The 12205-nt window shown below is 35.6% G+C and overlaps 1 protein-coding gene across 1 annotated transcript in view; it reads right to left on the reverse strand.

The window, feature by feature from the left end:
* Positions 1-12205, reverse strand: part of RGS12 (regulator of G protein signaling 12) — a 447605-nt gene that overhangs the window by 216707 nt on the left and 218693 nt on the right. The window contains exon 4 of the mRNA XM_053704191.1: positions 2216-2237. Within this exon, the coding sequence (XP_053560166.1) occupies positions 2216-2237 (22 nt within the window). The remainder of the gene's footprint in view (positions 1-2215; positions 2238-12205) is intronic.

Here is a 12205-nt window from a genome sequence, read left to right on the forward strand (position 1 = left end):
AGATCCAAAAGTGGTCTCCTATGTTTAAAATTTCCTCCTATTACTTTAAAATCTCTGTTTTAAAAGGTCAAAGAGAGGTCTTCCTATGTCATTTTGGAGGTTTCCAGACTAATTGGCATCCTACCTGTATACAGTTTGTATGGTACATATGCTTTTATCCACTTGATTTTCTTTTATGCAACCTGTTATTCCTATTTACTGTAAAAGTGATATTTTATTCTATGCAACATAAGTACTATTCTTATAATGTTGTATGCCTTGAAATGAACCTCAAAAAAAAAAAAAAAAAAAAAAAATAAATAAATGAATGTAGGTTCAAAAAGTCAATGCGGTCATTTTTCTTTTTAACCGAATAATATAGTTACCATCTTCAATTTATACAAAGCACCATGACTGTAACCATCATCAATTCTCTTATAAGATATAAAACTTAACAGCATTTGCATTTGGCATTTTTGAGAAGGGACAAGTCCTTTACTGCAGCTGCCTACTAGCTAATTTGCAGCACTTATGTAACATGTGACCAAGAATGAAAGCGTTTACTCCATAACAATTCTTTAAACTCCCTGGCTGCTTGACTGGACAGTTACTAATTCCCTGAACAAAGGTGTGAATGACACAGAACGTGCAGAGTGTCCAACTATGTGCAATTAGTAGTTTAGTGTTAATCACATCCTGTAATTCAAGCAAACAAAATGCAAACAGTATTTTAGCACATGTAAACAACTGAATAAAATATCTTATTGTATAATAATGTGTGATTATTTATGGAAAATGTCTACTTTACTCCAATTCAGCAGAATCTGTGATGCAAATTAAAGGATTTACTAATCCGAGTGAACAAGTAATTGCTACTATACATCATCCATCCTCTCCTCTGATTTAAGTAGGCCAATCATCAAGTTTGGCCATATTCCTTTAATTCTTAGGACAGCCCTATATATATACCAGCCATTCCAGAAATATTTACCTATTAACCCACTCTGTGGGTCCCAAGCGGAAAAGGACACTGATCCAATCAACAGCACTAGTCGGATGACTCAGCTGTGTAATTACCGCTGCTGATTGGATCAATGGCAGTTTCTGCTTGGGACCAGCACTGCTCTGCTTGTCCAGAGCGGTACTTCTACTATGCCCTTTGTAGGGTCACAATTATAAATAACAAATTAGTACATGTAATGTTTTGACTATAATAGCATTTTCATTTTATGCTTTAACACACACTATCACTACAGGTAGTAGGCGTGTATACCATGTAGACAGCAGTGTTAAAGATACAATCATGGAGTGACATCCCAGAACTTGTAGTCACCAAACCCACTAAATGTAAACTTATAGAGTACTTCATCTTGTGTATAAGGACTTTTTTGTTTTTATCTCATTTGTACTTAGGCTCACCAGTTTTGTTTAATAAACCACGAGTACCTGATGTATATTTCTGCCTTGTATATACTTATAGTTTGCTTAGTACATTTAACGGCTCTTTGTCATTTTTGTAAACTTAATAAAGATTGTTTTTCTTAAAGGAATACCACATAAATATTTCAAAAGTAAATAGTTTACAACACAAGGTAACACAAACTTAATATGCGCTTTGTTCTCCATACAAAAATCCCTGACTTTCATGGGAAATATTATCTGCCAACAAAACAATAGGTCACCCTGCACAACAAATAGTGACCAGGAAAAACATACTTAGTGCAGATCTATAAAAGATGTGCTGCCCTATTGCTGGGTTGACAATATCCGCTAGCCGAGTATGAAGCAAATTGATAGTTATAAATATTTGATTGTTATTTGGTTATTTTAGTTCTTTTAATATTGTGTACAGGAACATTTAAACAAGTGAAATATTCTTAACAACAATCATTGTCAATCACATGTGCTGGAGAAAAAGAATTTGACAATATCAGATACCAATAAACTGTCAAACTCTTTAATACCCTTCCGGTTATTGTAAAACTTTTTCACAGACGAATTGTAAAAATTCATAACCAATTACACCACATTCACACAAAGATGCTGGGAAGAAAAAAAAACGTGTTTACATTAGATGCGCGAATATCTTTATGCAGAGAAAATAGAGGCTGAAAACTCTCAAATCTGTTGAATTTCTGAATAAATGGTGATTACCAATTACCGATTATAATGAGCGATTCACGCAGACAAACCAGTTCCATATCCATTACAAAAGAAAAAACAGGGAAAATCTTACCTCCATCAGAGACAGTTGCAGCCTGTTGAGAAGAAAGAGACATGAGTTAAAAAATATTCATTCCAATATTGAAAAGGGGAAAAAAAAATTGTGTTTTATTAAAAACTCCAATTGATAAACAAATTAAGACAAAACAATCATATCAGCCAAAAAAATAGAGTCTGTCATGGTCCCTGGCAAAATAAAGACATCATTCCAAATTAATCAATATGACAGCCTCCTTTCGCTCCTTGAAGTACTCAAGAACTCCCCTTTGATAATCAGGATTTCTGTCCTATCAGACACAGAGTTCAGAAAACCAATGCCGGTTCTGCACAAACAGTAATCAGCCAACAGATAAAAATACCCTGCGTTCATTTACATATGAATAAATTACAGAAAGGAAAAGGGCTACATTTCCACTGCAGAATACAAATGAAAATGGATTTTGATGATTCAAAAACAAAATGTTTAAAGTTTATATGTAACGGGATGTTAAGCTCAAATTAATTCCACATGAATTGTTTAAAGGAACATACAGTATTGCTCACATAGAACTGTGTTTAACCCCTGCAAAGCTGTAAAACTGGGAGCTAGCATCACACATCTGGTGATCCATGTCACCAGCTAGCTCCCAGTAGTGATTTGCTGCTTCTGAGCCTACCTTGGTTGCTACAAGAGAACAAAGTAAATTGAAAAGTCAGTTATAATTGAAAGCTATTACTGAACCAAGAGAGTTTAAAGGGACAGTCTAGTCAAATGATTTGGATAAGGCATGTCATTTTAAACACCTTTCCAATTTACTTTTATCAACAAATTTGCTTTGCTCTCTTTATATTCTTTGTTGAAAGCTAAATGCATTGGCATTTTTTTCACAGCTCGACAGTGATAGTTAATATGTGTGCCATATAGATAACAAAACTGGGGAATGGGTTATAAAGGGATTATCTAACTTTTTAAACAATAAAACAATTTTGGAGTACACTGTCCCTTGAATTTTGAGTTTAATGCCCCTTTAATAATGCATTGTTTAACATAAAAACAAAACAAACAAAAACTACTACTGATGGGTAGCCAGCAGTTTCCCATGGCTCCCAAGTGGTACTTTGGAGTTGAAAGGTTGCTAGTGCTAATATTATGCGCTAGAACAGATCAGAGCGTGTCATTTTTCCACTACAATAGCTCTTTTATAATATTCTATATTGCTAGAGCCGTGTTTAAATAACAGCCCTGTGCTCTGTAAGGTCAAAAACTGCTTTTTTTTGGCAGGAAATATCTAGTAAGTATCTAGTAAACGCATATAAAATTGACAAAAAAAATGGCTATGCTATTCTAAGACAAATACACATTTATCTCACTAAATGCCCCATATAAATAAGGTGTATAGAAACTGCAATTCAGAATGAGATGGGGAGAGTTTTTGTGTATGCGAGTGTGTGACTGTGTGTGTTTTTACACAAGGGATCAACAATATACAGTTTATTCTTAAACCTTTTTGTTTGGCCAGCTTATTTCTTTATTACTTTACACAATTTTAATTAAAAATGTAGAATACAAACTGTCAAATGGTGCTATAGCTATTGCTGAGTTTTCACAAAACAAATGAGCAAAACAATGTGACAATTGCACAGTTACAGTAGAGTAAATAAATAAATTACATATGAAACATAAGTAGTAAACTTATGATCCAAAGGTCTCTGGGCTGGCAAAAATATTAAAGAATGCTCGTGAGTATTTCTATTTCCCTGGTGGAATGATCTAAACTTCTAAAGCCACTTTTTACCCTGAAAGCAGGGTGTCTCGCTAAAGAGCGTATACCGCATTTTCGTATGTTATCTGCACAATACAATTCGTATTTTAATAATTGAACCATTCACACAAAAACATGCAAGGAAAAAAAAAATGTATTGTTACGGTGCATCAAAAATTGTAACAAAATTGTTCACCAAAACTTGTATTTTATCATAAACGTTAAATTTGTATGTAAATTAAGTAAAATTACACAGGAATAAATCATATTAAATATGGCAGGGCAGCCCCGACAAGAAAACCATGTGTGATCTTGCTAGGTTTAGATCATTGCGCCCAAGATGTGAGGTTTTTTTTAAACATATATTTAAACTTTTACATCTAAACGTCTGCAAGCATTTAAGTGCCACAAACCTCCATATAACCAGACCTAAAACGTATACATCTAAACGTCACTGAGCAGTTAAGTGCAACAAATCTCCATACCTAAAACGTATACATCTAAACATCTGCTAGCAGTTAAGTGCAACAAACCTCCATACCTAAAACGTATACATCTAAACGTCTGTTAGCAGTTAAGTGCCACAAACCTCCATACCTAAAACGTATACATCTAAACGTCTGCTAGCAGTTAAGTGCCACAAACCTCCATACCTAAAACATATACATCTAAACGTCTGCTAGCAGTTAAGTGCAACAAACCTCCATACCTAAAACATATACATCTAAACGTCACTGAGCAGTTCCACAAACCTCCATACCTAAAACGTATACATCTAAACGTCTGCTAGCAGTTAAAGGGCCATGATACCCACATTTTTTCTTTCATAATTTAGAAAGAGAATGCATTTTTAAAAATCTTTCTTATTTACTTCTAGTATCTAATTTGTTTTATTCTCTTTATATTCTTTGCTGAAAAGCATATCTAGATATGCTCAGTAGCTGCTGATTGGTTGCTGCACATAGAAGTCTCATGTGATTGGCTCACCTATGTGCACTGCTTTTTCTTCAAATAAGGATATCTCAAAAATGAAGCAAAATAAATAATAGAAGTAAATTGTAATGTTGTTTAAATTGGTATGTTCTATCTGAATCATGAAAGAAAGATTTTGGGTTTAGTGGCCCTTTAAGTGCAACAAACCTCCATACCTAAAACGTATACATCTAAACGTCTGCTAGCAGTTAAGTGCCACAAACCTCCATACCTAAAACGTTTACATCTAAACGTCACTGAGCAGTTAAGTGCAACAAACCTCCATACCTAAAACGTATACATCTAAACGTCTGCTAGCAGTTAAGTGCCACAAACCTCCATACCTAAAACGTCTGCTAGCAGTTAAGTGCCACAAACCTCCATACCTAAAACGTATACATCTAAACGTCTGCTAGCAGTTAAGTGCCACAAACCTCCATACCTAAAACATATACATCTAAAAGTCTTCTAACAGTTAAGTGCAACAAACCTCCATACCTAAAACGTATACATCTAAACGTCTGCTAGCAGTTAAGTGCCACAAACCTCCATACCTAAAGCATATACATCTAAACGTCTGCGAGCATTTAAGTGCCACAAACCTCCATATAACCAGACCTAAAACATATACATCTAAACATCTGCTAGCAGTTAAGTGCCACAAACCTCCATACCTAAAACGTTTACATCTAAACGTCACTGAGCAGTTAAGTGCCACAAACCTCCATACCTAAAACGTATACATCTAAACGTCTGCTAGCAGTTAAGTGCAACAAACCTCCATACCTAAAACATATACATCTAAACATCTGCTAGCAGTTAAGTGCCGCAAACCTCCATACCTAAAACGTATACATCTAAACGTCACTGAGCAGTTAAGTGCCACAAACCTCCATACCTAAAACGTATATATCTAAACGTCTGCTAGCAGTTAAGTGCCACAAACCTCCATACCTAAAACGTATACATCTAAACGTCTGCTAGCAGTTAAGTGCCACAAACCTCCATACCTAAAACGTATACATCTAAACGTCTGCTAGCAGTTAAGTGCCACAAACCTCCACATAACCAGACCTAAAACTTAGAAAACAAGTCATAGATGGGGAGAGATGAGGAGTGCCCACCCGGCATTCTGTTGGACAAACCTGCTTTAGAATACATTTCTCACAGTCTTGTACTATCTTTTCTTTATGTGCTTCCTCCCCCTATGAGATACATTCCCACATTCATCTTTTAAATGTTAGTTTTTTGTAGAAGTAAATATAAAATGGACATTGAATTACAGGCTTTTTTTTTTCTTTTTTTACAGAAAGGCCTTTTTCCCAAACCAGCAGTAAAAACAAACGCAGCAATGGGGTGATAACCCTGAAATACATAAATATACATTGTACTAACATCACTACTGAGACGTTATATTTACTTCCAGTCTCCCACAAAAAGTGACAAATTCATAGCAACATTAAACCCAGTTTTATTGTTACTCTAAATGCTCCTTTAGATTTGTCCCTTACTGGTCTCAGCAGCGGAGAGAGATCTGATAAGTAGAACTTAATGACTTTAAACTTGGTTTGATACAAAATGGTGGAGCATTAAAGCTTATTTATAACACAACTAACATTTTGAACAACTTTCCAATTTACTCCTATTATACATTCCTCTTAGTTCTCTTGGTATCTTTTGTTGAAAAGCAGAGACGTAAGCTTAGGAGCCGGCCCATTTCTGGAGCACTATATGGCAGCAGTTTTACATTTGCAAGAGCACTAGACGGCAGCACTATTTCCTGCAATGTAGTGCTTCAGATGCCTACCTGGGTATTTCTAGTTCAACACAGAAGATCATGCGACTAAAGAAAATTTGATATTAGAAGTAAATGGGAAACCGTTTTAAAATGGTTTGCTCTGTCTGAGTCACAAAAGACCATCCCTAGAACACCTTGTTTGCTGCATTTCTTATTCAATAGCCAAACTCACTTGCCTTATTTGGAGGAGCCAATCCAGATTTGTTATTGGAGTAGTCAAGGTTGGCCACTGTCATTATGTTAGCAAAATGTGCATTATTGTTCAGTATCTTAATGACTCTGCTAACATTAATTAGGGACAGGTATGTAGCAGGGTTAGACTTGTGGTTTCTATAGTGTGCACTATAAATGGTTTTCAGTGTTAATATTACATGGTTAAGTTGCAAAATAAACAATGAAAGTAAATTGTAAAGTGTTTGGTTTTCTTTTACAGTGCATAATTAAACATTTTAAATTACAATCATGCTTTTTTTTCTAAAGCTAAAAAGCATTATCAGGGTAGTAACCTTGAACTACCCATAAAAATAGATGCAATAACATTACTACAATGTGAACGAGAGGTCAGATCAACTGCACAAAAGCTGAAGAACTTATAACTTTATTTATAAATTGGTTTTAAAGGGATAGTAAAGTCAAATGAAACTTGCATGATTCAGATTGAGCAAGTCACATTTAGACACTTTTATATTCACTTCTATTTTCAAAGGTGATATGTTCTCTTGGTATCCAAGAGATAATAAAGTAAGCTAGAAAGTTGTTTAAAATTTTATGTTCTACCAAAATTATGAAAGAAAATATTTGGGTTTTGTGTCCCTTTAAAGTGAAGGTAAAGTTAAACCTTGTGTATTAAATAAATAAATATCTCACAGCAAAATAATACTACTTTCATTCATCATTTTTCCTATATCGCTATATTTCATTAGATATATTATATTATTGGCATTGATCCGGCTCCAAGAAAAGCAACCCGTTATAACTTTTTTTTTTCTAAACAACGATCACGTTGTTTAAAGAGCCAATTGATTCTTTGGCCGTTAGGCGGCCGTCAATTGACGTCAGCATTGTTTTGTGAAGTATGCGCATGCGTAGCCTTTAGTATTTCTTAGCGGCAAGGCAAGCGCGTACAAGATTCGTGCTGCGGGTGCATGTAAATATTCGGGCTGCGGGTGCAAATACTATGTTGGTTCATTGACGCATGCGCTATAGATGGCAAAGACCGCGATTAACGCATGCGCAATTTGGAGATTGTAGTAGGGTGCGCATGCGCGGTGAGAAGATGCTCAATGTGCACGAGCTTGATGACACGTATAGAGCGGGTGGGACCGCTCTATACGTCACTGTCTCAGAATTCAGGAAATTAGAGATGGGAGGAGATTAGGAACGCGAGTTACGCAACGGTAAATAATAATTAATTTTAAAAGTATATAAATAAAGAAACTTTTATTAAAAAAAAACATAGCGACTGGATTGTACAATATAAAAGGAATCTAAAGATCATTTTGCAATGTTATAAATTTACCTTCACTTTAAGTCACAATGCTATACATAAAGATATTATGAATAATATAAAAACAAATGTGAAAATCATATCTAGCTAGCTGCTGATTGGTGCCTAAACACATTTGTCTCTTGTAATTGGCTAACTAGATGTTTTCAGCTAGCTGTCAGTGGTGTTCCTTCAACAAAGGATAGCAAGAGAATGAAGCAAATGTGATAAAAGAAGTAAATTGGAAAATTGTTTGAAATTGTATGTTTTATCCAAACCATGAAAGAAAAATGTTGGGGTTTCCTGTCCTTTAGTTGTAGGCAAATGAAACAGTGCTCCTTTAGTAAAAACAAAAATGTTAAATCAAAGTAAACATTCAAAGAAACAGCATGTTTATTTAAAAAACAGCAATTTACTTGTTTTCTTGCTAAATGAGCACTTAGAAATTATCAGTGTAGTCACAGCCTTCAGCTAGATAAGAGAGCAGTCATTACAGAACTTAAGTTCTACTATCACATTACTTTTGCCACAAAAGTCCTCTACTGAGTATGCCAGAACAGGTGTATCCTAGCAACACATAAAAGGAAAATCTGCTCCTTTGCCTTCCTGCAGATCCAAAGTCCCTTGTCGGGTTCAGAAGGGTTGTGACAAGAAGTAATGGTCCCTTCACAAATGAAGAAAAAATAAATAAGACAAATCATTATAAAAATGATGAATAATACACATTGCAATGATTTCTTTTAATTACAACCCACTACACTTAGTGCATTTTTTACTACAACAATGAAACAGGCTGTTTTATATCCCTTCAAGCTCTGATATAAACTGTTCTGTTAAGAATCTTTGGGTATCTATTGTAGATATTATACAGCTATGCATCCTTACAATATTTCATTAAAAAAAACTGTTTATTTAAAAGGGACAGTCAAAACAAAATAAAGTTTTATGATCCAGATAGGGCATGCCATTTTGAACAACTTCCCAATGTAATTTTATCATCAAATTTACTTTGTTTTCTGGGTATTCTTTTTTGAAAGCTAAACCTATGTAAGCTCAAACTGATTTTTAAACCCTTGAAGGTCGCCTCTTATCTTAGTGCATTTGGAATGTTTTTCACAGTAAGACAGAGCTAGTTCATGTGTGTCAGTTAGATAATATTGTGCTCACTCCCGTGGAGTTATTTATGATTCCGCGCGATTTGCTAAAATGCAAGTCTGTTTAAAAAAAACAAAAAAACAGATAAGTGGGCAGTCTGCCGAGGCTTAGATACAAGGTAATCACGGAGGTAAAAAGTGCATTAATATGAGTGTTGGTTATGCAAAACAGGGGAATGGGGCAATAAAGGGATTCATCTATCTTTTTAAACAATACAAATTTTCAAGAAGTTTGTCCCTTTAAATCAGATAAGGACACAAGACGATCCGGTAAGGATTGCAGACACTCCTATAAGCGCGGCATTTACAGCGAGTTACTTATCTGAGCTGGAAATGAGAGATGAAACACAACGTTACACATATTTCTGTTTGGAATCCTCTGTGCCATTAGCTCATTGTTTTAATTGCTGGACGTTTTGTGCCAGTTAAGTTGCACATTCTTCCTTGATCATGGCACAGAAAGTTGTGGATTTTTTCCTTGTAAAAATTTTTCCAGTTGAAACAATCTAAAGTGCAGCCTATGGCTGGCAACACTAAATTGGGAGTTCTGAAACATTTAAAGAGATTTTGAGACCATTATTTTCATTTATTAGGCCAGAAGGTTTTTGTTTAGAAATGCTGACAATGCCAAACCCTTTGTACATTATCTGTGTAAATGTAAAGCAGCTGTGCAAGTTACGCATACAATATAATGCGTGGACTCTAGAGGCTGTGTCTGTGAGTAGACTGGATAGGTTTCAGACCTTTGTAAAACGCTTTTGGGTTTCATATCCCTACAAATAACTTTCTTATTTGTTTCTAATGTCTAACTTGTTTCATTCTCTTTATATCACTTGTTGAAAAGTATACCTAGGTAGGCTCAGAAGCTGCTGAATTGGTGGCTGCTCATATATACTTTTTGTCATTGGCTTGCAGCTAGATCCCAGTAGTGAATTACTGCTCCTTCAACAAAGGGGACCAAGAGAATGAAGCAAAATACATAATAGATGTACATTGGGAAGGGATTTAAAAGTGTATGATCTATCTGAATTCATTAAGGTAAACATTTGTAAGAGCACATCATTTTTAAACTACTCATTGTGGAAATCTATGTTTAACCCCATAAAAGATGTTAAACACATACATAAAAATCAAATACAAAAAAACAAACAAAAATGTAAACCTTCCATTCTCTATTGTGCAAGGCACAGCTGTCCTGTGGAAAACACTTAACTGATCTGTGTATGCAAACTGCTTTTGTCACAGGGTGCAAGAATATGTATGCTCCTAGATGGCAGCACCAAATATGAAAAGGAGCTTCACCAACAGACACATGTAATGGGCTATAATAAAAGAACAACTCTGAAAAGTGACGACAACATCTTAAAGGGACAGTCTAGTCAAAATTAAACTTTCATGATTCATATTGAGCATGCAGTTGTAAACAACTTTAAAATTTACTTTGTTCACTTGGTGGTATTTTTGAAAAGCTAAACCTAGGTAGCCTAAAACTGATTTCTAAACCGTTGAAAACCGCCTCCTAGCTCAGAGCATTTTGAAAGTTTTTCACAGTTAGACAGTGCTAGTTCATGTGTCTCATATAGATACCATTGTGCTCACTCCCGTGGAGTTATGTAGGAGTCTGCACTGGTTGGCTGATCTACATGTCTGTCAAAAGCACTGAGACAAGGGGGCAGTCTGCAGAGTCTTAGATACAAGGTAATCACAGAGGTAAAAAGTATATTAATATAAACGTGTTGGTTATGCAAAAACTGGGGAATGGGTAATAAAGGGATTATCTAGCTTTTTAAACAATACAAATTCTGGTGTCCCTTTAAGTAGTGACACATGGAGAGTATAGTTTTACCGGGCAGTTTAAAGCGACACTAAAGTCAAAATTAAACTTTCATGATTCAGATACAGCATGGAATTTCAAGAGACTTTCTAATTTATTTATAATATCAAATTTTGCACATTCTTTTTATATACACATTTTCTGAGGCACCAGCCTACTGAGCATGTGCACAAGTTCACAGGGTATACGTATACTAGTCTGTGATTAGCTGATGGCTGTCACATGATACAGGGGGCCGGCTTAATATCCTTTAAGACTCTGGTATGTAACAGGTCACATTAACATAGGCGGTAGTGATGTGAAGGGCTCCATTTATAGGTAAGAAGTAGCATGAAAATCCTTGCAATGTGTCGATGCCAGGGGTTGACAAATATGTTTAAAATTTAGGAGCCAGACAGTGGAATTTTTATAGGTATATGGAGAATAACCTAAAAAGTTAGGAACCAGTATAAAAACAAAGATATGAAGGACCAGAGGTTGTGTTTTTCTGCACATAAATGTGCGGTTTCATCAGTGCAAGATGCCAACAGCAACAAGGTGTGGCACAAAAGGAATATAAGCTAGCGCTGCTTAGTCATTAAAAACATGAATGTTCCTTTGCTTTCCAAATATAATTATTAAATAAATAACCAAGAACAGCCTTTCTCCATGTAATGACAATAAGCCCTAATTGTTCCTTGGTAGCTATGTTTTTAAAGGGGTTTAAACTCAGAGCTCAATTTATCAAAGACCTACGGCTACAAGTTCTCACAAGAACTTGCTCGCCATAATTTAACAAGCAGTGGTCACCAGACCACCGCTTCCCTAACCTCTTCGCCACCTCTAATAAGGTGGTGAAATTCAATCTCTGCGGTCTAGTCTGACCGAGGAGATTGACAGCTCCTGCCCGCGCGTGATTGGCTGTGCGCGGGCGGGATTGCACGCGAGCACAAAATTGATTTCGCAATGCCACAGGTGCGTGTATACGCACACCTGTCCGCCTCAACTTTGATAAATCTAGCCCTATGTGTTCTCCCC

This window comes from Bombina bombina, chromosome 2, assembly GCF_027579735.1.
Source record: "Bombina bombina isolate aBomBom1 chromosome 2, aBomBom1.pri, whole genome shotgun sequence".
Lineage (NCBI taxonomy): Eukaryota > Metazoa > Chordata > Amphibia > Anura > Bombinatoridae > Bombina > Bombina bombina.